The 26,174-nt window shown below is 45.0% G+C and overlaps 1 protein-coding gene across 1 annotated transcript; it reads right to left on the bottom strand.

The window, feature by feature from the left end:
* Nucleotides 1-1,919: 1,919 nt before the first annotated feature.
* On the bottom strand, nt 1,920-25,950 carry RNF126 (ring finger protein 126). Its single transcript, XM_074301973.1, has 9 exons — nt 25,789-25,950; nt 9,214-9,272; nt 7,450-7,513; nt 5,606-5,850; nt 5,141-5,209; nt 4,979-5,048; nt 3,995-4,088; nt 2,967-3,082; nt 1,920-2,844 (listed from the first exon to the last, which is right to left on the bottom strand). The coding sequence occupies exons 1-9, from the start codon at nt 25,861-25,863 to the stop codon at nt 2,692-2,694; spliced, it is 945 nt and encodes a 314-aa protein (XP_074158074.1). The 5' UTR covers nt 25,864-25,950; the 3' UTR covers nt 1,920-2,691.
* Between the last annotated feature and the right edge of the window lie 224 nt (nt 25,951-26,174).

Here is a 26,174-nt window from a genome sequence, read left to right as displayed (position 1 = left end):
TTGAAATGAGTTAGCATCGATCTCCCTAAATGGGAAGGGTATGTATACAGATGTTTGAGTTATTGAGTTAATATCTTCCTGAAATAACAAGACAGAATAGTGGGCTTGGGGGGAATTCATTACTGCTCATTACTGTGATCCCTTTGTTGCAAATCATCTAGTGTTTTGTTTGTTTGTTTTTTTAAGCTAAAATACTTGTGTAAATAAATATTTCTTGGACTGGAAAAAGAAAACAGAGGTCATATTTATAGAGAGCTTAGCACATACTAATGTTTTAGAAGTCCAGTATTTCATCTATGACCTGAAATATGGCTATTGAATTTTAAAGTTCTACCTTTAGATTAAGACACAACCTCCTTTTTCCATGAAATATTTAAAGATGTCCCCCTTACATTTCTTTCTCCAGGGAAAAGATGACCAATTCCTTGCACTGTCTGAGCTAAGGTATGATGTTTGGTCTCATCGCTCCCCAGACATGCTCCAGTTTGTCCAACATCCCTTCTACAGCCAGGGCCCCAACCTAAACACAGTATTTCAGAAGAGGTCTGACCATCCACAGCATAGGAGGAGGATCACTTCCTTCCTCCTAGACACTAGACATGCTGAAAGCAGTTACATCTTTTTCAGGACAAGAGGGGTACAGGCTTCAGTGGGAAGCATGAGTCAGATCTTGCTGTTCTGTAAAAAAAACATTATGAAACCTGCCTGGCTGTCCCTGAAGGAGGGCATAGAACCAAGTAGTCCGACTACTTCCTAAAAGAGGGAGGGAAGGTCACAAGTCTAACAGATTAGCGTCTAAGAACACCGGTGCTGGAAGGTCCGATCTAAGTGATTTGTCCAAGTTCAACTCTCATTTTACCGAGGCTGAGAGAATTAACTTGCCTAAAGCTAGGGCAGAGATGAGAGCCTGGGTGAGTTCCACTACAGCAGAGCACCTCCCCGGATTCGAGTTGCCACTCCTTCCTCAGTTTCCGAAAAGAGAAAAGGGCAGGTGAGTGGTCGGTCTTCAGAGGTGCAGGGAGGGCCACCTGTCTAAGCTTTATCCCTTTCCCCACCAGCTGCCTCCCCAACAGCAACTCTACGGCAGGTCTTCTAAGAACCCCAACCCCACAGCTTCTCTTCTGTCTTCTTCTCGATGGCCTGTGGCTCTCCACCCTCCGCCAATCGGGGGCTTTGGATGGCAACTCGGCTCCAAGATCTCTGCCATCCACACACTTGACAAGATGAGCGGACACATTGTGCTGCAGGAGAGACAGGTCTGTGGTGTAGTTTGAAGACAGGGACAATTAGTCTACCAAGTCCACCTTGTTCAGCTTAAGAGTTTAAGTGGAACTGGACCGGGGAGGGGCTGTCTACATGCAAACAGGCTCCTTGAGCTCCTGGGGAGGGGGCAGGGGCAGGTGATGCTCAGGAAAGGCAGAGGGACCCATCGGAGCGAAGGGGCCTGAGGGGCCCAGACAAACACACACAACACGACCTGGCTTGACAAGGAGCTGGCGTCTAAGGAAAACTCCAAAGCATCTGCTTCTCGTTTTGAAGTAGCTGTATTTTTAAATAGCTTTCAAGATACACATTTCTTTCTTTCTTTAAAAAAACAAAACAAAAAAATCTGTAAGAGCAACTGACCACTAGGGCAGTTTCTTTTTGCTGGTCCTTGTTGTGGTCCCAGTCCCAGTGCTCGACGTAATTCTGAGCTCAACCGAGCAGTGAGGCAGGAGAATTAGGGGCAAAGGGGAGGGGATGACTGGGAAACAGGAGAGATGCCAGGGAGAAGAGGGTGTGAGGAAATTTGTTTCTGGGAGCTGGGCATGGTGGAGGCTGGGGAGTGACAGCCTCTCGGGCTGGCAGCCGGACAACGGGGCCGCACCTGCCCTAGGAGAGTCTTACCCTGTTTTCCACAAATCATGCATCACCTCTTGTTGAGCTAAAACGTCCATTTATTTAATAGCAGTAATAATTTAAAATTATAAAAACCCTTTCCGTTGTTGAGCATTAGAGGGCGAGGTTATAAAGACAGACAGGATGATGGGGGAGAGGACAGCTGAAGGGGAGTGGACAGTTCGCATGTTGGATGGCAATCAAACAGCCACACTCCACCGGCCTTCCCACCTGGGAACATTGTCTATGTTCCCTCTGAGAGGATTATAAAGGTTGGGGGGGGGGGGGGGGCTGTTGGGGAGAAAGGGGAAAATGAAAAGTATCTCAAATCCACAACCATAGAGATGGCCTGGCCACATCCATCCTTTATTTCACACAGCCTGGTACCTGCTAGGATCCAGCCTGATGAAACGCAGTCAATGTGACCCGGGGCTTGCTAAGCCAGCGCACTGGTCACCATCAATTGGCAGGAGAGACAGAACTTCCCTGGAACCGTCAGATGAGTTGGGGACTGGCGGGTAGAGAGGGGGAAGAGGTCTAAAGGCCTTTGGTGCTTCCAAAGTTGGTTAAAAAAAAAAAAAAAAAAAAAAAAGGACAGGAAGAAAAAAAAAAGGTGCTGGGGTCTTGGGGGTCTCTCCCGCAACCTCCCCCATTCCTCCCACTCTGTCTCCTGGGTTCAGTGTGGGGTGGGGGAAGAGTAGCTGCTCCCTCTGGCCAGGAAGCAGATGGGCAATGGGCAGGGTAGGGCTGGGGGCAAAGGGAAAAGAGGGAAGAAGGTCGGGGGTGGTTGATTGGACTGGCTGGTGGTAAGATTCACGAGTTGTTTGTTGAGTTTTCGTTACATGGCGAACTGGAGGAGGAGGAGGAGGAGGAGGAAGAAGAAAAATTCATTCCTGTCAGTCCCGGGGGATTTGTGGCAGTGTTCTGTCCACTTAAGCTTTTCCGACACACTGGGCAGGTATCATGCTTTGAGAAACAGAGAGAGGGAAAGAGAGAGAAAAAGATTAGAGTTCTTATCAGAAAGAAGCTGATTGATGGCTCTTCACCTCAGGGGGCTTGGGTGTGGGCGGCCCCAGAAGCCAACTCACCTGTTCCAGCCAGGGGACTATGCAGCCGTCGTGGAATAAGTGATTGCAAGGTAACTGCCGGACATTCTCACCCAGCGTATAGTCATCTTTGCATACAGGACATTCTAACCCTGAACCTGAAAGCGGGAAGGAGAAGACATAGTACGGAGTCCTCCCAACCCCAGACCACCACCTCAGGTTCCTATGGTGAAAAACCAAACAAGACTAAAGGCTCACTCCTCCCCAGCTTCCCAGTTCTCTTCTGTGCTCCTGCGTGGTTCAGAAGCGCCATTTTAAACTCCCAGAAAATCAGCACAGCTACTGATTTTGAAATAAAAACTCCCTCAACATGTGAGGAGCCCCAGGAACTTGCCAATGACAGAAGTAACCTGAGAGATCCAACCTTTTTGAAAAAGGTCCAACTTTTTCAGGAGAAGCAGGCTCAGGAGGAGAAATGCAGTGGAGGACTAAGACAAGTTTCCCAATTCCTAGCCCAATGTCCTTCCAATACAATAGGCTGCTTCTCCCACAGACATCTCTCCCAATCTACCTCAGAAAATCTTGGGAACAAATAAAAGGGATTTTATGAGAATGTCTTGGTAGAAAGGTCTGCTATTAAACTGGAGGATCTCAAAATACAACTGGATAGTGCATTTCAATCAATGAGGTGTTAATTTTGCTTTACCAGAAAGTAAAGAAGACAACACACTCCAAGTCAAGGAAGATAGCAACTGATTAAGAATAGCCTCCTCAGGCTTCTGGTCCCACTAAACTAGCCCCAACAGTCACTATGGAAAATTAGGCTCCAGGCCAAAGAACCACACACTACTGGAGACTCCAGAGAACATGTGTTCAACTGAATTTTACAGGTCAGAAAACACAGGTGCACAAAGGGGAGCAGACCTTGCTCAGGGCCACACCCCTGTGAGCTGGAGTCGGGGCTGGAGCCTGGCTCTCCCTACTCCCAGGCCAGGGCTCATTTGGCAACAGTCGCAGGCCCAGCTTTCTATCTCCAAAGTGCCCCTCAAGGCTGGGGCTGGGGTACCTACCTACGTGTTCCTCTGTGACTTGTATGGTGGGAAGGGCTTGTATTTTCTCTTTGTCTGCTGGTGGGGGACCGGTGTTTTCAAACTGATTAAGGAGCTGAAAGACAAGAGGCGAGAGTGCCGAGATCCCTGGTCTGGGGCATAGCTTCTTTTGCCAGAAGAAATCAGTTCACTGAGCTCAATGTGTCTGGGGTCTTGCTTTTGGCCATGGATAGTAACTGAGGCAATCCTGCCACCTGAATCCCAGGGAAGGCCTCTTCCTGGGCCCTTCTGGAGTCAGTTTAGGCTCTGAAAAGCAAGGACAGATTGCCTGCCAAAGCCCTACAATCTGCTATGCATTCTTTGCCCAAGTCTTTAGGAAAGCCTGCCTAGCAAAACAAAACACTATTCTGTTTGTGATCAGGGGAATGAGCTTCTGGGATCAGCTGGCCTGGGCTGGGCTGACTTTTCCAATTTGGATGCATTTATGGCTAATCTCACCCACTGAAATTGGCCCTGCTCAGCCTTTAGTTTCCCAAGGTGCCATAAAGAAGAGGAGGGCCACCATCTGCCTTTCCTAATGAAATAAAGTTGTAAGAGATCTTGGGGCTATTTCTTAGGAACCAGAATAGTTTTGCAGGGAGAATTACAAAGAGTTCAGACCACTTGCTTTCAAACAATAGAACTTTTCCTAAAGGAAAAATTATTTAAGAACCATGAGCAAACATAGCATGTATCTGAGTAGTCCCTTTCTCTCCAGAGAAAGAACAAGGATTTCATTTTGGGGGAAGGGGAAGTCCAGTGCAAGGATCCCTTCCTGTTCTATGGTCCCACTGCAGAAGCTGCAGAAGGATCCTGGGCATTCAGGCTCCATGCCCCACAGAAGACCCACAGCCCTAAGCCAGCAGTGTGTAGTACCCCCACTGAGAAGCCTGGCCAATCCAGTGTGCCCCCATCACCTCTGGGAGGGAGAGCAGGCAAGCCCCAGGGTCTGACTCTGCTTTTTACCTGTGTAATGATCGCATCCAGGCCATTAGCACCCCATGCGTAGTCCATTGGATTTGAATGCAAAACACCCCTTGAGAACAGAGAGAAGAAAAGACTGAAGGTTAAAATGGAATTGAGGGACAAGAGAGAGGAGTCACTACCACTCCATGCTTTCTGACTCACCAAGGGCCCAATCCCAGGTTTGGTATTGTTGCAGGTGCAATAATTCCATTGACCAATTGTTGAATAATCCTAAAAGGAAAAAAAAAAAAAAAAAAAAAGAAAGGAAAAGTCAGATTAAAAAGAGAAGGTAGCTAAAAGAGCCTTTCTGAAAGGTTGAAAATGCAAAATCAGAAGGAAAGGCAATGTGGCATGATGGAAAGAATGCTAGTTTAGGAATCACCACCTGGAGTCACATTCTGAAGTTTCCCCACCATATGATCCTGCCCAGATCACTTCCTCTCTCTGGTCCTTAGCTCCTTCCCTGGTAAAATGGGAACATTCACACTTGCCCTAATAACGCTCCAAGGGCTGTGGACTCAAAGGTGATCACAAACTGCAAAGTGCTAGAGAAGTATCAACTATTATTCCTGTGTACCCAGAGGTGGGACTCCGGCTGCAGACCTCTGCCTGAGCCCCGATTCTCACCCTTCTAACGTTGGGACGCCTTCGTGCCTGCCTGCAGCGCGCCGTGCAGTGAGGCGGGCCCGTGGCTGCCGTGCGCCATAGCGGTGGCGGGACTGGTGTTCTCGCTCCCTCCTGTTCTCTGAGTCCCTGGCGTCCTCAGACTGCACCCCAGAGCCGAATGTGGGAAATTCAAAGCTGTCATCAAAAATCCCAAAGGCAAACTGGCCATAGCCCTGTGGCAAGGTGAATAAATGCTGGTCCACATTCTACAGAGGAGGAGAGAAGGTTAGGTGAGAGGAGCCTGGTGGGGCATCATTGTAACAATCAATTAGACCCAACAAACATGTTTTAGATGCCTGTAATATATACAGCACTGTGTTTAACAAGGGAAGATGATGAAATTTTCACAGGTGGAAAAGACTTGGAAGCTCCCCTAGAACGGTCCTGGAGGTACGTGACCCTCCCTATTCTGGGCAGGGGATCACCACCGGTCCCTGGAAGGGGCCCCGCCCAGGCCACCCCCCTGACAGAGAGCGCCGGGCTTTAGAACTACTGGTGATTCTGCCAAGCTCTATTTCTGGGACTCACCTGGATCCGTGCAGAACAAACCTAATTCCTCTTCTGAGTCCTCCTTTTAGACATTTGCAGACAATAATCAGGCCCCCCTAAATCTTCAATTAAACTTAACCTAGGGCCAGTCCAAAGAGCTCTAAATGCCTGACAGAGAGGATGCTCATCCATAGATAGGAACAGACCACCGGGCTACCCTAAGGCAACTTTGTGGCAGGACCACAAAAGCCTGATGGAAGCTCTGAGGCATCTGCTCCATTCCCATGTCTGTCTGCCACCCTCTTTCCCTGCTCTTGGGCTGAGCCCTCACTTTAGGTCCCTCTCTGCTCCCAGGAATGCATTCCTCACCCAGCTCTCTCCTACGGTCTTCTACTCTACTCTGCTTATCAAAGCCCATCTCTTTCTCTCTCGGGCCCAGTTTGACCATCATTTCCTCCTTCATCTCTGTGGCTCCCTGGCCCTTATGCCTATATTATATATAGTATCTGCCTTTGTGTCTAAGTTCTATCCCCTCTAATAAAACATAAAGAGAAAAGAGATTGAATTATCCATTTTTTTCCCAGCACCTCTGCAGCTCATCTGTTGATGGTAGTGGTAATATAGAGATGGCCACACTGAAAAGGTTCAATGGCCTTGACTCATTATATCAACGAGATGACAATAACAGCTCACATTTCTATAGCACTTCATGGTTATAAAGCACTTTATAATCCACTGATGGTCAGAGAAAGGAAGTATCTTGTTCAAGGTCTTGCACTTAGCTAGGACTAAGCACCAGGATTCCTGGTTCTTTCCACTACACTGCTGTATCTCTCCCAAGGCAGAGAGGAGTGGCTATGAGGACACAGGAAAATCAGCCTGAAGTCTGAAGGCCAAGTCATTCAGACCAATGAACTTCAAGAATTGCCCGAGGTATCATACCAGGTCTGGAATGCCTTGATAATGGTTTAAAAGGTTAAATACAGCAAGAGATTCTTCTTGTGGGAGAAGCTTGGTCCTTCCCACCCAGTAAATATATTTTGAAACATGCCTGAATTTAAATGTCACTTAGCCAAACTACAATATATGACATATAGAGCTATTCTCAGAGGATGACACCTAGAGCAAATATAGGTCCTGGCTCTGAGTAGGTGATTCTGGATGACTGGACACTTCCCTTCCCTGAGAGGAGGAAGGGCTGTGTGTGAGATATGTACAGGTACATGCATTTGTCCATTCGTGAACTTGCCGGCCAACTTGCCAGAAGGAAGCTGGGGGGGAGGGGAGAGGAGGAGTGGTGCCAGGTGCCTCCTTACCTCAAATGGTTGTCTGTTCTGATCCGTGGGAGCTGTAGCAGAGTTGGAACTATTTTCAGTATTTCTGAGGAGAATGATATCACATGTTAGAAAGGATTATGAAAATACAAGTCAGGGCAGACAAACTCTCTCTCTTCCTTTCCTGCCCTTCCTGCATTTGTAGCAGGAGCTATGGGATGATGGGAAACTTATCCAATAAGAGTGCTCCACACAAGCATCTCCTACCACTTTGAACACTACAGCTATTTTCCCTTCTTTGGCCTGAACAACTATTCTGGTCTTCTTTTGTTTGTTTTCTTCTTTTTCCATGCTCTTTTCTCTCATTTTTGTTCAATTCTTTGTTGCCTGTGTTTACTTAACTAAATTTTAGAGAATTAGAATAGAGGTGGATCGCAGTGTAATCCCTCAGCACAAATCTCTAATTTCCCTAAAAAAAAAAAGGGGTCCAGACTGCCTGAATCTATCCAGTGATGGAGAAATCACTCCCTCACAAAAAAAGTCTAGTTGAAAAGTCAGCTCTGATTGACGGAGTTATTATACAGGGCTGAAGTTGCCTCCTAAATATTTCCCCCAATGACCCTGGTTCTCTTGGGTCCTTTCCTGCCTGCCCCTCTCTTCTGTGTGACAGTCCTTGCTGCTCTTCTCAAAGGGAACAAAAAATCAGACCAGTTGAGATCGATCTGCAGCAATGTCTGTGCCTACCTCTCTTCTGTCTGCTAACTCTTCCTGGCTGACTTCTGCAGGGCGCCTTGTTATCCTTAACTCTCCCTTCCTGTGGGCCAAGTGAGGAAATCCAGGGTAACAGCAGAGCTGACCTCGGACTGGGCCCCAACTCTCCCTGCTGCTTACCCTTTGGCAGGAAACAGCCTGGCTGGAGGACTCCATTGCCCCATCGACACTCCCCTGGGTACCCCACAGAGGCAGAGGACCCAAAGGCCAGCCCATAGAGCTGCTTCCAAGGGAAAAGGAGCTGAGACCTGAGGTCAGCTTTTTATACACTTTCCCACACACAGCACCGAGGGCAACCATGTCTCTTGGTGACAGCTACACCTGGTCTCAAATGCACTTTAGGGATAACTCGTGTTTTTGGTGCATTAGCTGAAGTTGCTTCATTAAGAGAAAACTCAAAAGGGAAAACTGACCAAGTTTATCTCAATCCATTCATCCTGAACAAGATTTTCTGGGGAAATGGGGGTGGTAGGGAAGAGAAGCAATCAGTTTTAAACCACTGTCCTCTTAGTGTCCCTGTCATGGACACTGATGGTAAACCCTTATTATCCTGGAGTCCTACACATCACATAGTCTCAAAGGCCAAAAAAAAAAAAGAGCTGAGGAATCATCTAATCCAACTTGATTTCCAACAGAACCTAAAGAGTGTTTTAGTCTCTGTCTGAAAACAGTCAGGTCTGTCTTGGTCCCCAGGATCCCTTTTCCTTGTTGGACAGCTATAACATATTGTAAAAATCTGCCTTCCTATACCTTAATCCACTTCTTTTCTCAGTCAGGGAAAGGAAATTCTTTCCTGTACACCTTGAAGCTTAACAAGGTTTACAGGGCTTATACTACACAAAGGTCCTCTGGAATTAAAGAAGTTGTGGGTTTGGGGCCCTCTTCAGATTGTGGTGAGACTAAATGGTCAGCTTTGGCTTCTAGTGACAGGGAAAAGAGACTATTAATCATCTTTAGCCTCCATCAGGGATACTTTTTTTTTGCTGTGAAAGAGAATCACAAAGTTGGGAATTTTGACAAAGGGGAGATAATGACCTGGTCTCTTCCGGAAGCTCTTCAATAAAACCAGACTCACACCTTGGGCAGATATAATCCTGGTGAAGAGAGACACAAAAAGGTGAAGGTCAAAGATAATTAGTGGACTTTCAACAGAATCAATTATTTCAGTCAACCCGAGCTGTCGCTGCACATTTTCTTCCTCTGCTCAATGCTGATGGAGGACATGGCAATCAGTTGTGGCAAACAGGTGGAGATGCCCAGTATGAGTAGCACTCAGCAAAGCTAGAGGGCACACCCCAGAAGTCAGAAAAGATCAAAGTCACTGACCTAAGCATCCATTCAAAACCACCCATGTGTGAAGAGAATTCCCACAGAATGTGTCCAACAAATTGTCACCTAGCCTCTGCCTGAAGATCCCCAAGGTGGGAGATAACACAATAGCCCATGTCATTTCTGGACATTTCTGCTACCAAGTTTTCTCCAACTGCCTCACCTTATTCCCAGTTCTTTCTCAGGGGCCAAAGAACCAGACTGACCTTTCCTCTGCACAATAGTCCTTCAAACACTCTCATTGAGCATGCTGCCCAGGCTAATGGGCCCAACCTCTTCACCTGATTCTCATATGACTGGCCTCCTCTGGACACGCTCCCTGCACCTTACTGAGGTCCTTTTGGACCTTTGACTGACAATTTACTGTAGTGACTTCTTCCAAGAAGGTACATGAAATCACTAATCCCCCCTTCTTGGACTGAAATCAAAACATTTGGGTTCAACTTCTGGTCACTGTGTGACCTTGGACAAGTAATTTAAACTTCTCTGTGCCTCAGTTTCCCTACTCCCAAAACAGTGAAAAACAAGCTATCCTCCTGGTTCAATGAGTGTGTTGTAAGGATTAAATAAAATGATGGTTGTTGAAAGCATTATAGAAATGTAAGGTATTTTCCTTTTTTCTTTTCTTTCAGAGCCTATAAGGTCTCATTCAATTCAAACCCTAATGAGTTCAGTAAGTGAGAAGCCAGATAGAGAACACTGAGTACAATGTCTTGCTCTTCCCCCCATCTTTTTTTTTTTGAGGGAGGGCTGAGGCAATTGGGGTTAAGTGACTTGTCCAGGGTCACACAGCTAGGAAGTATTAAGTATCTGAGGTCAAATTTGAACTCAGGTGCTCCTAACTTCAGAGCTGGCACTCTATACACTGTGACACCTAGCTGCCCCTATTCTTTTTATTAAAAAAAAAAAAAAAAAAAAAAAAAAAAGACAAAAAATCTGTGTTTTTGTTTTATGGGATGGCCCTCTGGGAGGGAGGAGGGGAGAAATACAGTAGCAAAGGTCATGTAGAAACAAAAAAGATAACTTTAAAAAAGTACTTTTAGAAACCAAGTGAGAGGCATATTGAGAGTGTGTGAGTGTGTGTGTGAAGCAGAATGAGATTTCACAGAATAAGTTGAATAAATGCTGGATTACCAACCTAAGTGTGTTATCTCATCTAAGAGAAAAGCTAACTCAAGCTGAGGGAGGATAAAGGAACTTCTTAAAAATCCCATCAGCGAAAACTGGGACACTGATGCATTGTTAGTGGAGTTGTGAAAGAATCCAACCATTCTGGAGAGCAATCTGGAATTATGCCCAAAAAGTTTGCAAAATGTGTATACCCTTTGATCCAGCAGTGCTACTACTGGGCTTATATCCCAAGGAAATACTAAAGAAGGGAAAGGGACCTGTATGTGCCAAAATGTTTATGGCAGCCCTTTTTGTAGTGGCGACAAACTGGAAATTGAATGGATGTCCATCAATTGGAGAATGGTTGGGTAAATTATGGTATATGAATGTTATGGAATATTATTGTTCTGAAAGAAAATGACCAACAGGATAATTTCAGAAAGGCCTGGAGAGACTTACATGAACTGATGCTAAGGGAAATGAGCAGGATCAGGAGATCATCATATACTTCAACAACAATACTATATGATGATCAATTCTGATGGAAGTGTCCATTTTCAACAATGAGATGAACCAAATCAGTTCCAATAGAGCAGTAATGAACTGAACCAGCTACACCCTGCAAAAGAACTTTGGAGATGACTATGGACCACAGAATTCCCAATCCCTCTAATTTTGTCTGCTTGCTTTTTGGATTTCCTTCACAAGCTAATTGTGCACTATTTCAAAGTCTGATTCTTTTTGTACAGCAAAACAACTGTTTGGACATGTAAACATATATTGTATTTAATGTATGCTTTAACATGTTTGACATGTATTGGTCAACCTGCCATTGGTGGGGGGAAAGGAAGGGAAAAATTGGAACAAAAAGTTTGGCAATTATCAATGTTGTGAAATTACCCATGCATATATCTGGTAAATAAAAACTATTAATAAAAAAAAAATTAATAAAAAAAAAAAAAAGCTCAATTTTTTGACAAGAAAAATAAGCCAAACAAAATAACTAGACATAGGAACTGTCTCTAGAAGGAGTCTTATAAATCCAGGGGTCAGGGGTAGCCCAGGAAAAATGCTACTAGACAGACCTCAATGCTACTTCTTCCTTCCAATGTCTCAAGTACCAAGGGGAACTTCTCAATGGAGAGAACAATGAACCTGAAACCAGAAAAACAAGCTTCTCTGTTTACTAGCTGTGTGACCTTGGGTAAATCATTCACCTTCCTCAACTATAAAAATGGGGCCTACCCAGAAGACTGCCTGAAGGACCAAATGAAAAAAAATGGATGCAGAGCATTTTGTGACCACAAAGAACTCTATTAGCATAAGCTATTATTATTAGGAAGCTTAGAAAAAAATGATACAAAGAATTTTACAACTTGTAATCGTACAATTTCAAATAAGTTTTAGGCTTGGAGTTCTCAATGATCTTAAGCATTCAGTATCAGTTCCTTTGGGACTCCTATGCAATGGCCCTTATAATCCATATAGTTCATTGTAGCAACAGAAATGTTTGTTAAGCAAAGACCTAGTTCTTCAAATTCAGATTGGGAATAGACTTGATTGAACATAGACAGGACCAATTATATAGGCTTGAAATGCTTCCAAAATACACATATACAAGCTGGTTCCCTTAAGATGCTATTTTGGCAATTCTAAAGCTCAGTCTTCAAAGCCAAAGGGTTTTGCACAATAGGAATCCGATGGTAGACAGACCAGATGAGGCTTTCAGAAATTTTGAGTCAGTCAGTCTGCCCTATACCTTCCTTAGAATTACTTCCCCCCCCCATAATTATAATTTTTTTTGACAGTATATATGCATGAGTAATTTTTTTTATATAACATTATCCCTTGTATTCATTTTTCCAAACTATCCCTTCTCTCCCTCTACTCCCTCCCCTAGATGACAGGCAATCCCATACATTTTACATGAGTTACATTATAACCTAGATACAATATATGTGTGTAAATCCAATTTTCTTGTTGCATGTTAAGTATTAGATTCCGATGGTATAAGTAACCTGGGTAGATAGACAGTAGTGTTAACAATTTACATTCACTTCCCAGTGTTCCTTCTCTGGGTGTAGCTACCTCTGTCCATCATTGATCACCTGGAAGTGAGTTGGATCTTCTTTATGTTGAAGATTTCCACTTCCATCAGAATACATCTTCATACAGTATTGTTGTTGAAGTGTACAACGATCTCCTGGTTCTGCTCATTTCACTCAGCATCAGTTGATGTAAGTCTCTCCAGGCCTCTCTGTATTCCTCCTGCTGGTCATTTCTTACAGAGCAATAATATTCCATAACCTTCATGTACCATAATTTACCCAACCATTCTCCAATTGATGGACATCCATTCATCTTCCAGTTTCTAGCCACTACGAAAAGAGCTGCCACAAACATTTTGGCACATACAGGTCCCTTTCCCCTCTTTAGTATTTCCTTGGGATATAAGCCCAGTAGTAGCACTGCAGGATCAAAGGGTATGCACAGTTTGATAACTTTTTGGGCATAATTCCAGATTGCTCTCCAGAATGGTTGGATTCTTTCACAATTCTACCAACAATGCATCAGTGTCCCAGTTTTCCCACATCCCCTCCAACATTCATCATTATTTGTTCTTGTCATCTTAGCCAATCTGACAGATGTGTAGTGGTATCTCAGAGTTGTCTTAATTTGCATTTCTCTGACCAGTAGTGATTTGGAACACTCTTTCATATGAGTGGATATAATTTCAATTTCATCATCTGAGAATTGTCTGTTCATATCCTTTGACCATTTATCAATTGGAGAATGGTTTGATTTCTTATAAATTAGGGTCAGTTCTCTATATATTTTAGAAATGAGACCTTTATCAGAACCTTTAACTGTAAAAATATTTTCCCAATTTGTTACTTCTCTTCTAATCTTGTTTGCATTAGTATTGTTTGTATAGAAACTTTTTAGTTTGATGTAATCAAAATCTTCTATTTTGTGATCAATAATGATCTCTAGTTCTCCTCTGGTCATAAATTCCTTCCTCCTCCACAGGTCTGAGAGGTAGACTATTCTCTGTCCTTGGAATTACTTTTAAGACACACACACACACACACACACACACACACACTAGGAAAATTTTTTTACATCCAATGTTTCTGACAAAAGCATCATTTCTAAAATATAAGGGAACTGGCTCAAACTGATAAATGATCAAAGGATATAAACGATTTTCAGATTAAGAAATTAAAGCCATTTCTAGTCATATGAAATAATGTTCTAAATCACTACTGATTAGAATACAAATTAAGACAACTCTGATGTACCACTTCACACCTATTAAAACTAAGATGACAAAAAAAAAAAAAAATATATATATATATATATATATAAATAATGACAGATGTTGTAGGGAATGTAGGAAAACTGGAACACTAATGCATTGTTGATGGAGTTGTCTAGAAAGCAATTTGGAACTATGGCCAAAGGGCTATCAAACTACATACTCTGATTCAGCAGCCTCATTACTGGGTCTGTACCCAAAGAGATCAAAGAGGGAAAAGGACCCACTCATACAAAAATGTTTGTAGCAGTGGTGAGGAACTGGAAATTGAGTGGATGCCCATCAACTGGGGAATGGTTGGATAAGTTATGGCTTATGAAGGTAATGGTATATTGTTCTATAATAATGAGAAGGCTGATTTCACATTGTATGTGGTAAAAAAAAAATTATGTGATGAGCAAACGTGATGGACTTGGCTCTTCTCAACAATGCCGTGATTCAAAGCAATTCCATTAGACCTTCGGAATGGAAAATGCATCCACATCCAGAGGGAGAACTATGGAGACTGAATGTAAATCAAAGCATAGTATTTTTCAACTTTTTGTTTTTTTCCTTTCTCGTGTTCCCCCCCCCCTCTTTTGGACTTTTCTTTTATAGCATGACAAATATGGAATTAGATTTAAAAGAACTGCACATATTTAACATATATCAGATTATTTGCTGTCTTGCAAAGAAGAAATAAGAGGAAAAAAAATTTAGAAACACAGGGGCAGCTAGGGGGCGCAGTGGATAGAGCACCAGCCCTGAATTCAGGAGGACCCGAGTTCAAATCTATCTCAGACACTTAACACTTCCTAGCTATGTGACTCTGGTTAAGTCACTTAAACCCAATTTTCTCGGGAAAAAAAAAAAATTATAAATGAAAAAAATGTCCAGAATTATGAGACTTAGAGGACAAAGTGAAGATCAAGTCCTAGGAATGTCAAAAGCCAAAATTCAGAATCCCCACACCTCAAAATAAAGAAAGATACTGCAAACACCCAGAAAGAAGCCAGTTCAATAACTATACCAGCCATGATCATGTAAGATTTGCACTCTCTATCGTCAAAGAGGAGGAAATCTTATAATACAATATCCAAAAGGCAAGAGATAGGTTTACAAGCAAGAATAACTTACCATGTAAAGCTAAATAGTCCTAATGACCTTTAATAGAAGAGAGAATTTTCAAGTAAAATTTTCAAGTGAAAAGAGCAGAGCTATGTGGGAACTTTGTAATATAAAACACAAACAAACCAAGAGAAACCCAGAAAGGTAAATTTATGTGAGCAACTAAAGAGAAGGAAGGTAAAAGGAATATATGACACATGTGATCACTCCCTGGAATTCATTATTCACTCTAAGAAAGAGCTCTCTGTTGTGTGAAAAGAAGGAAGCTGGTGGGACTTGCCCAAGTTCCCAAAAGAGGAGACAAACATGGAGGAAGAAGTGGGAGGAGTAGGTTTCAGAGGAACTTCATTCTTAAGCTGAAACAGACCATGAAAGGTTAAATACATAGGATTGTAAATTTTGTATAGAAATGCATCAAACTCTACAGAGATGAACCAAAAGAACAATTTGTACAAGGACAAAAATGCCATAAAGAAAAACTGAATGACTGAAAATAACTGATGAATGCAATGATGAAATTTCTGAAGACGTAAGATGAAGCACATTATCCATCTTCTGACAAAGGGGTGATGGCCTTAAGGCACAGAGACATACAGTTCTTAACTAGATTAATGTCTGTTTTGTTGCTAGAGTATACTTTTCTGTAACAAGGATTTCTTTCCTCTCTTCTTAACTTAATTGGGAATGGGCTGGGTTTAATAAAGAAAGAAAGAGGAAAATGATGTAGGTCCCTCACCCCAAAAAAGAAAGGGCCATTGAAATATTTTTTTAATGCAAAGAGAAAAGAAAGAAGTTGAGAAGAAAGCAGAAACAGGACAGTTTTGAAAGTAATGTGTGATATTTATTATGACCTTTTAAAAAGCAAGCAGAAAAAAATGTAGATTCCCATTTTATATGGAATCTTGATATTCTACTGTACATTATAAAAACACTCTTTTTGGTGTTTAAGTTCAGAATAAATTAAATTATTATTAAAGAGTTCCAATTTTCCAATTTTTGAGCACAGCTCCCATAACTGTCCAATAGTTCCTTTTTAGAGATAAGATCCTGCTGAATCTCTGGAGAGTGGATAACAAATGTCATTTCCTTTGACCTTGGAGGATAAACTCCTAACACAGTCAAGATATATAAAAAAAAGAAACCAGGTTTGGGTTCATTCAGCCTAAGGAGGGAAGAAAAAGCAGACTGTGGTGAGGGCAGGTGGAGACTCCCCCAGATCTTGGGGCTATTCTTCATTCCTCACTCCCCTCCCACTCCCACTCATATCCAACAAGGTGCCAAGTCCTGTGGAAGAGACCCTCTGTTGATATCTCTAGTACAGGGCCCCTTCTCTCCTCTGACACTGCAATGACCCTGATATAGGGTCTTAGCACTTCATGTCTGGACTGTTATGATGTAAACTCCAGTCTTTCCCCCTCTACAATCCACCCTCCACTCAACTAATAAAGTCACCTTCTGAGAGTAGATCAGATCATGTTACCTTTTCCTCTATTCAACATTCTCAATAAACTCATAGCCAAGGCTGGCCTCCACTGTAAGATGTCTGGCATTCAAAGTCCTTCACAACCTGGTTCCTTCCCCCTTTGCAGGCTCCTTCCCCTACACAATCCAGTGACAGCAGCCTTCTTTGTATTACTTGCAAGAGACCCTCAACTTGGATCTCTGGACATTTGCACTGGTTTTCCTCTTTTCTCCTCTCTTTCCTGGCTTGCTTCCAGCTAAAAATCCACTTTCTTTAAGAAGCCTTTCCAATAGGCCTTAACATTACCTGCTGATTACCTACAATTTATCTGGTACGCAGCTTGCTTATATGTAGCTGGCATTAAGATCTTTCCCGTTAAGGCCACATGCTCCTTTGAGAGCAGTACTATTCTGCTTCTTTTTTTTATATTCCCAGCATTTAATACAGTGCCTGGAACAGGGAGAGCACTTCATGCTTGTGGACTTGACAGCAATGCTCAGATCTATTCTAACTGAAAGCAGATCTTCCTGAATCCCAAGAGTCCATCTTGAGAACTTTTCACCTCTGACACAGTCTGTGGGACTCTGGACAAGGCACATGACCTTTCAGACTGATTGCAGCAATGGTGCTGACCTGCAATGGTAGCCTCCACAAGTTTCCTACATCATTGACCTCATGGGTCTGGTCCCCATCCCAACCTGTGTCACAGTGCAATGACAGTCAGACCACTTGGTGTTGGATGGCCTGGGTTCTATACATAGGCAAAACCTTGGGCAAGCCCTTTTCTCTCGGTATTTTTCCCCCCTAAAATGAAGAGATTGGGCTAAATGAGTTCTAAATACCTGCATTCAGTTCTAATTCCTATTACTCCATAAATGTATGAATCCTATCATTCATTCTATGGAAGTGCTTTCCTTTGGCTTCAGACAAGCTCCTTTATAGAAAGTCTGGGAGAACAAGATTTGCCAGTCTATCTCCACAGGGAAACACTCCTGAGCCTGTGCCAATGACAAGGAAGCACAGCATAAAAGGTAACCCAATTTTCAGCAGAGTTCTTAAAAGGTGCTGGTCCCTGCCAGCCACATAATTCATGAGAACTAGATGATCTCTTTTCTCCAACCCGTTCTTCACACAACTATCCACCTAACATTCTTAAGGCAGGTAGGAATAACCAGGTCACTCCCCTGCTCAATCAATCAATAAACATTCAATAAGCACCTATTCTGTGCCAGGTACTGTGCTAATCTCCTGCCTCAAGGAGCTTATGCTTTTTAACCTTGCTGACTCCCTAATTCCTTTAGAATAAAACATAAACAACTAAGTCTGGCTTCAAAGCTCTAACTCACTTTTTCCACTTTATTTTAGGTTACTCCTAAAATAAATTGAATTACTTGGGGCTCCCCACACTATTCACCGCATCTCATGGCCCTAAGCTGATGTTCATTCTCAGAATTCATTCTCTTTCTCAGAAGCTTTTTCTGACCCTCCTGGATGAACAATTTCTTCTCTCAGTCAACAAATTTTCCTATGGCTGTTCTGTACCTCTCCTTTGCTGTCATTACTCCTTACCCCACAACATGGAGGGCATCCCAAGTCTTATGGCAGCCTCAAGCTTGTTATAAATGATTTGTGTAGTAAATCAGACATTCTTTATGGAGGGATAAATGAGTCCCTTGAGAGTGGGGACTGGACTGTCTCTATCTCTAAATTCTCAGATCCTAACAGTGTCCTACTGCAAGAAGTATGTGTTTAATAAATATTAAACCGAAAGGAAAAGGAATGTCATAGAACTAATGACCATCTTAACAGGTTAAGATTTTTAATTCTACAAAATCCAAAATTTATGTTATGATGATCAAAAAGCATCTGTGAGCTTATCAATTTGGACATTCCAACAAATAATGCAGGTGATAGTGATAGGGTAGCCCACCTCTACCGGCCCATCCTGTGAGACTCTTGTCCATAAGACGTCTACCCAGCTTGCTGGAGGCTTTTCTCCATAGTCTTTTGACAAAAAAAAAAGGGAACAATTCTCATATGTTTTGCCAACTATCTCTCACCCTCTTTTTTAATTATATATTTTCCCAATAACAACCTTTTCTAGTTCAGTAGTTTACATAGCCCTGTGCAGTACAGAGAAGAGGATGCTAGAGTAAAAAGAAACCTGAGACCATTTAACACAACCTAATCAAAAAACCTCGTTCCAAATCCCAATACCTCAAAACTTATATGAATTATTTTATGTATGAGCTTGAAAAAGTCCCTTATTGTACTCTGAAGCTTAGCTCTAAGGCCCTTTCCTCCTCAAAAATTTATCTATACATCTCTACAGCTGGACTTCAGTCAAGATTTTTGGCATTAGTTAACTAAGTTAAAATTACTCAAGTCTTTCTCCAAGGGAAAAGGACTGGATAGAAATTGCAAAGACAATGTAGCATAGGATGTGGTGGAAAAGATGTGGTCAGAATCAGATCTGGGTCCTAACCAGTCCTGCTATTAATTTACCTGTGTAATCTTGATCAAGTCACCACCTCCACAGAACTTTTCCTGCCCGGTTCTAAATAACCTACAGGTTCCATCCAACTTTAAATATATGGTCTATAATCTATAAAGTGAAACTACTTGCATCATGATGAAAAGATCAAAGGAGAAAAAGGAGATAAAACACAATCCAAAGGAATTATTCTCTGAAACTTAATCCTCAAATCCACCCTGAAGTAGCCCAGAGTCCCATATTAGAGACAGGAAATCCAACAACAAACTCCCCCCAGTCCCCACCACCATCTCCCCCCTCCCCAACTCCTCCCTTCCTTTCACTCCCCATACCCATAATTCAGGCTGCCCATTTGCCCCTTCTTCTAGCCTTTGAGGTTGCCAACAGCCTGCTCTGGGGTTTCACCACCTCATGCCTGGATTCCTTCTGGTGGGCCTCCCTGCCTCAATCCTCCCCACACCCTGGCCCACCCTCCTCTCAGCTGCTAAACAGATTTTGCTAGAGTGCAAGTCTGACCATTCAATAAACTTGCGTGGGTTCTGTCCCCTACAGGATCTAATACCAAACCCCTGATTGGCCCTTAAAGCTCCTCCTAACCTGATCTGCTCCTATCAGTCCAATTTTCTTATACTAGCCTCACTTCTATCCAGGGACACTGGCCTTATCATTGCTCTTCATACAAGAACCTCCATCTCCTGATTTTAGGCATCTTCAGCTGTCCTCCATGCCTGTAAATTCTCTCCTTTCTCATCTGTCTCTTGGTTTCTCTACTTTCAATTCCCAGCTCAAATCTCATCTTTTATAAGAAAGCTTCTTAAACTGTGGTTTGGGGCCTCATGTGGGGTCACATAATTGAATGTAGAGGTTACAAAAATTTGGCAGCAGTAAAGAGAAGCAAATATTCCACCAAAATTTAATTCTTATGCAAAAATAAACAAGCACATCCATTTCACTGTTTTGCAAATTTGCTTTCATCTTTAATGGTGAAATTATATATACACACACAAAATAATTATTTTAAAATAAATTTATGATTTATCATCAGTAAATTTTTGATTTGTATGCCTATTTTATATATCTATATACTCAGGATCACGTAAAAATTTCTTGGGCAAAAAAGGGTTGCAAGTGGACAAAATTTGAGAAGTACTGTTCTAGAAGAAGCCTCTGCAGAAACTCCTTAACGCTACTACTTTTCCTTTGTTGATTATATCCAATTTATCTTGTATACCTCTTGTTTATGCACAGTCCACTTGTGAATCATTTTCATTTTGATGGTGAGGGCCTAGAGTAGTGACTGATTTGTCTTACTTTGTATTCCCAGTGCTTAGCACAGAGTTAAGTGCTAGTTTGCCTAAAACCACAAAAGTAGAAAGAAATGACAAATTCAAGACTAAAACTAAGACCAGGAACCCAAGGCCCAGGGTCAGGCTCATTTTATTACATCAGAAGGCCCAATTCTCCCGATGAGGAAGAAAGAAGTGCAAATCATCCTGAGAACTGTAGGTTTTGTGGCCTATTCTCCCAAATGCATTCTCTTTGGTCTATTGACAAATATCCTTGGAAAACCTGCCCATTTTTATCAGTGGCTTTTGAGAAGAGGGAAAAGTTCCCTCTTTAGGGAAGTTTGCCCAAAGCCTCACCACTAAATGACAAACTTTGGGGTCCAGCAGCCATTTAATTCAGAGACAGCCATTGTGTCATATACCATCAAGGAAAGTGGCTCCTGTGGATAACAATCAGAAATTTACAGCAGAAAGGGACCTTGGGAATTATCTAGTCCAAAGCCCTTTTTGTTGAAGATACTAAAACTCAAGAGAGAGAAGTGACTTGTCCCACTATAAGTAACCGTGATTAGCAGAGCCATGATTAAAACTTAGGTGCTCTGATGACAAATTCAGTACTCTTGTATACCATCATGATGTCTCCCTTAGCAAGTGACATTACAAGATCCGATATGAAAGATGTCTAGTAATGGGGAACATTTCCTCCCAAGGCAACCCATCAACCCATTTGGACAGTTCTGATAGTTAAATGATTTTTTCTTTATACAGAACCAAAACTGACCTTTCTGAAATTACACACAGAGCTTTAATCTTGCTCAAAGCACTTTCCAATCCATTCTCTCACCAGAGTCTCACAGCCCCCAGTCCAGTCAGGAAGTCACTATCATCCCTATTTGACAGAAGACAGAATGGAGACCCAAAGAGTTTCAGTAATTTGCCGAGTGTTCATTCTAAGTTCAGAGTCGGGAAGAATCCTACAGACCTCAGTGTCCACCCCTCATTTTACAGATGAGGAGCTAAGCCCCCGAGGTCAGAAGACACTGTCCCAGCTCAGGCAGTTAATAATAACCAGCAGCTCAGAGTATTCAATCACAGGCTTGCTCTTTTCTATCCTGTTCCCTTACCACTACTGCAATGTTCACCCATTCCTGGTCTCCTGAAGGAGAACTTCACTAATTCCTCCTCTGATGACTCATGACAAACCCAGACTGCCTACAAAGAAACACCATGGTCCTCATAGGAAATAGAGTCAATGGAAGCTCCCCTGTTCTGATAAAGGATGGGATCTAGGGGCAGCTAAGTGGTGCAGTGATAGAGCACCAGCCCTGAAGTCCCTAAAGCCCTGAGGACCTGAGTTCAAATCTGACCTCAGACACCTATATTTCCTGGCTGTGTGACCTTGGGAAGTCACTTAATCCCAATTACCTCAGCAAAAACAACAACAACAAAAATGGGATCTAGTCCGAGTAACTGAGGAGAGGATGGGTAGTCCCTGTCTCCTCCTTCCCTGAGAAGATAATTGTAGGGCTCTTTCTACAACAGGTGGACTTTTTCTGATGATAAAGGGAAGAATAAAGGATGAGGAAGAAAGCCCAAAAAAGTCCCACCTTAAAGGCTATATAAATACAAGAGATTTTTGGGCAGAAAAGTGAAGGACACGTAACATTTGATGAACAAGAAATCTCTAAATGCATAAGCCATAAAAATGTCAGCTGAGTTAAATCCCTTTCTCCACTGACCATGAAAGATGTGTTTAAGATGAAATACTTGGCTCTCTTTTGGGTATTCCTTAATTCATGGAATGAATGTGTTCTGCACCTTCCGTCTGAGAAAGTCACTTCCTCAAGGATTCCCATTTCATGTACCTTTACAAACTTTCACAGCTCCAGGTATGAAGCCATTGAGGAAGAGAAAGAAAGACTGCTCTAAGCCAGATTCTATCACAAAGAGCTCCAAATTTCCCAGTCTTGACATTTTTGGCACACTCAGTCAATTCACAAATATTTATTAAGTGCCTGACATGTGCCAAGCACTAGTCCGAGGACAGGCAACGGGCAAAAAGCTAGGGACGAACAAGATGTAAACAAGTAAGCTGGAGGTAAGCAGAGGGATCATAGAACCCAGGTGGGATTTTAGCTCGAACTGAAGGAAACCAGGAGACAGATGAAGAGGGAGACAACGTCAAGCCTAGGAGAAAAACAGGGATTATGATTAAGTTCTAATGGAATTGTTCTGTCCTGCCTGACTCTTCATGATCCCAATTGGCTTCTTTCTTGGCAAAGATACTGGAATAATGGGCCCCTTCCTTCTCCAGCTCATTTTACAAATGAGGAAACTGAGACTTGCTTGCGCAAGGGTGCACCACTAGGAAGTATGAGGCCCCATTTGAAGTCAGGAGTCTTCGGGACTCCAGGCCTGGCAGGCCCTCCGTGACCTATGGCGCCCCCTAGCCGCCCCTGCCATGGACTGCTATTTGCTTTAGAAAAAGAATACCTTTACAGTGGGATGACAGACACACGCGGTTTGGGAGTTCTTGCACATTTACCTCCCATTAATGTTTAGTGGAAAGAGGACTGGGGTAGGATCAGGAGACTGGGCTGTGTGGAAGAACCCAGTCTTAACAAATGGTCTCCTGAATAATAAAAGCTAGTATTCATAGAGATTCAAGGTCTGCCAATTTCTATCTTACTTGGATCTTCACAGGGATTCCGTGAGGGAGGTGCTGTAAGTCCCATTTTACAGATGAGGACATTGAGGATCAGAGCTTAGATGGTTTCCCCCAGATCACACAGCCTGGTGATCTGAGGGCTCTCACCCTCGGAGTCTGTAGCTTCCTTCCCTAGGAGGCCTGGCGCTGCACAGTAGCGAGCACCGTGGCACAAGGCCGGCAATACTGTGTTAGGTGGTCTCCATTCCATCCCTGACCTTCCATCCCTCCTCACAAGTTCATCTCCCCAAGGTTGAATCTTGACCAGATTCCTCTTCTCTTTACGGTTCCTTGCTACACTCACCCGAGCCCTTCCACGATCTGTTCTCAAGCTTCCATTACTGCTTAGCTTCATGATTCAACCCAATGAGTGCTTCCAAACATGCCTGCCACCTCTCCTGGTCCGCACTGGACCCTTCCCCTCACTCTTCCTTTTAAATCTGACCTTCAAGGCCGAGCTCTGATACTGGCGCCTCCTGGAAGCCTCTTCTAAGCTCCCAAGCTACAAGTGAATTCTATGTCAAAGGACTGTCCTCCATAAATGCATTGGCACAGCAGAACCCGCCCGAATAATTCAGGTAAGCCAGGCAGATGCCCCGTGGGTGGGGACGAGGGGTGGATATCAAAGTTTTAAGAATCCAATTCCAACTGTCACAGTGGCAACTTCTCAATCTACCAGCTACCAAAAACCAAACACGACCGGCAGCAACAACAAACTGCAGACTAGGAGAGAGAACTGCTAAGGATCGAAATTTCAGTGACCAACCTAATTTTTTAAGTTACAAGCTTCCCCCCCAGAAGCCAGATTAAGTATCACAGACCAACCTGAAATCGTTCTGCAGAACAATGACTCCAAAAGGAAACACGGGCGAAATATCACTAGTCAGAGGTGGTTTTTTCCAGGGTAAGATTGCTGGGACCTGGGACGTCCCTGGAAAGAGGGGGCTGCCAGCAGCCCCAGGGGTTCTCAAACTAGGGCCCGGGTAAGGGCACCTGGGCCGAGGGCGGAGACAGTGAGGCCCGCCCACAGTCTGAGGGACAGGGAACTGGCCCCTACTTAGAGAGTGGGAGGGCCCCTGGTCCACACACATTAGTCAGTTTCACCCAGCGCCCATCCGTCTCTCCGTGGCTTCCCCATTTTGTATCCAGGACACCACTTTCCTTTCCATTGCCCTCCCCTTTACCGCTGCTTCAAACACAAACTATTCGCTTCCAAGTCATTCAGGATCTGCTCCACTGCAGGAGCCGCTGCCGGGAGCCGAGGGGCTGCCGGTGGCGCACAGTTTTTGCCCGTGGCCACTTGGGGGGTTTGTTTTGCCGGATGATGTGGTGGAGGTGAAGGGAAGGGGTTACTCAGTAAGCATTTATTAAATGCCTCCTGTTCGCCGGGCACGCGTGCAGGAGATGCTAAGAAAGGCGTGCCGTGGCGTTCCCAAGAAGCAACAAACGCCGCAAAGAGAAAGCGGAAGCCCGGACGGAGGCTCCCTCAAGGCCCTAACTGAAGGACGGTCAGAGGCCGGCGATCTCCCGGGGCTGAGCTGTGACTTCGCCTTTTCCTTTTCCATGCCGGGAGTTCGACTGGCACCTTTGCAACAATTCTTCTCTACCGGGGGAGACAACGTGCGAGAAAGACCAGGAACCAAGGGAAAGCGCTGAGAGGGGAGAGCGGGACGGGAGAGGCCGGGGGAGCGCAGAATGAATAGCCGCGGAGGCGCGGGTCCCGACCAAGGGCCGGTCACGCAGGGCCTTCCCTCAGTCACGACACTTAGAGACGTGGCTGCGGCCCCCAGCCCCGGAAGGACCCCTCTCCTCCTCCCCCGCCCCAGGCAGGGGGTTTCACGGGGGTCTCCCAGGCCCCAGCGCTCCTCTCACACAAAAGCTCGGATCCCTTTTTCCGGGGCTCAGGGTTCTCCCCCTATTAAACATCAGGGCACCGGAGGGGTCCCCGCGCGCAGGGAGCGGCCCACGCCCGTGCGGACGTCCCAGGGCCCTCCAAGCTGGGCACTTACTGACGCCCCATAGAAGGGCAAGGCCTTGGGGGGATCCAGGCCCGGAGGCCCCGTGTCCGGGCTCCGGATTCCTCTCAGACTCCTGCCTCCCGGGCAGGGAAGATCAGCATCCCCACCCCCACCCCCACCCCCACCCCCCAGAGCGGACCGTCCTCAGCCCCAGGGGCCGCCCAGAGTCCCCTTTCACTGCAGATCTTTCCCAAAGGCCGGAGAAGGGAGGAGGAAGGGCGGGTCTGGGAGCCCGGGGTGGCCGGAGGGGAGTCCGTGGGGGGGAGGGGGGACTAACCTGGAAATGAGACACTAAAGCTAGGAGGGGGCAGGCCTGAGGCAGAGGACACCAGCGGAGAAGACTAGGGCAGGCGTGGGAGCGTGGGAGGGCAGCCGGGGCAAGAGGGCGGCAGCAGCCTGGGGGGGCACGTGGGAGGGAGCAGGCCCGGTGGGGGCGGGGGGTTGGGAGAGGGACCGGAGGGGGGGGAGGGGAAGAAGGGTCAGGCGGGGGGAGGGGAAGACGTGGGAAGGGTCAGGCCGAGGGGGGGGACGAGGGAAAGGACAGACTAGGAGGTGGAGGACCGAGGAGGCGAGAGAACGTGAGAGGGGGCAGAGCCGGGAGTGGCATGGAAAGGGACAGGCCTGGGTGAAGAGAGCAGGCCGAGAGAGAGGGTGAATGGGGAGGAGGGAAGGCCTGCGAGAAGGCAGAGGACCCAGGCCTATCAGGCCCCGTCCTGACGGCTGAGGGGCGGTGGCCTAGTCCCCGCTGCTGGTCTTAGTCCCCGACCCCTGAGCTCACCGGCAGCCGCGGGGAGATCTCGGCCGAACAGCAGTGGCAGAAGTACCGTCCGGGCTGCGGCGAAGCCTCCGCCATTTCCCTTCCCCCCCCACCCCTCCCCCCCCGGAACCCCAGCGCGCACGCGCAGCGCCCTCGCGCCCGCCCGGCCTCACGTACGCACGCACGCACGCTCACGCCTCACTCGCGATTTCTCGCACGCATGCACGCTCTCACCTTGCTTGCCCCTTTTACGAATGCACGCAGACGCACGCGCACACACGCATAGAAGGAGCTCGAATAGGCGGTGCTGCCGAAGCGTTGAGCAAGTAGAGGGGAACGAGGCTGTGACGCCCTTACGGCAGTCGGAAAGGACCAAGAAACGTGGGAAGGAGGTTCCACACGCCTGC

The sequence above is a fragment of the Sminthopsis crassicaudata genome, chromosome 1 (genome assembly GCF_048593235.1).
Source record: "Sminthopsis crassicaudata isolate SCR6 chromosome 1, ASM4859323v1, whole genome shotgun sequence".
Taxonomy (NCBI): Eukaryota; Metazoa; Chordata; class Mammalia; order Dasyuromorphia; family Dasyuridae; genus Sminthopsis; species Sminthopsis crassicaudata.
Note: the sequence above shows the minus strand (reverse complement) of the source record. Positions and strands in the feature narration are given on the sequence as shown.

Coding starts and splice junctions, on each gene's coding strand:
- RNF126 (XM_074301973.1), bottom strand. CDS start 25,863: ATGGCGGAGGCTTCGCCGCAGCCCGGACGGTACTTCTGCCACTGCTGT. Junction 5,210..5,605: donor GGCGTCCCAACGTTAGAAGG/GTGAGAATCGGG, acceptor TTTTCCTTTTAG/GATTATTCAACAATTGGTCA. Junction 2,845..2,966: donor TAGTCCCCTGGCTGGAACAG/GTGAGTTGGCTT, acceptor TGTTTCTCAAAG/CATGATACCTGCCCAGTGTG.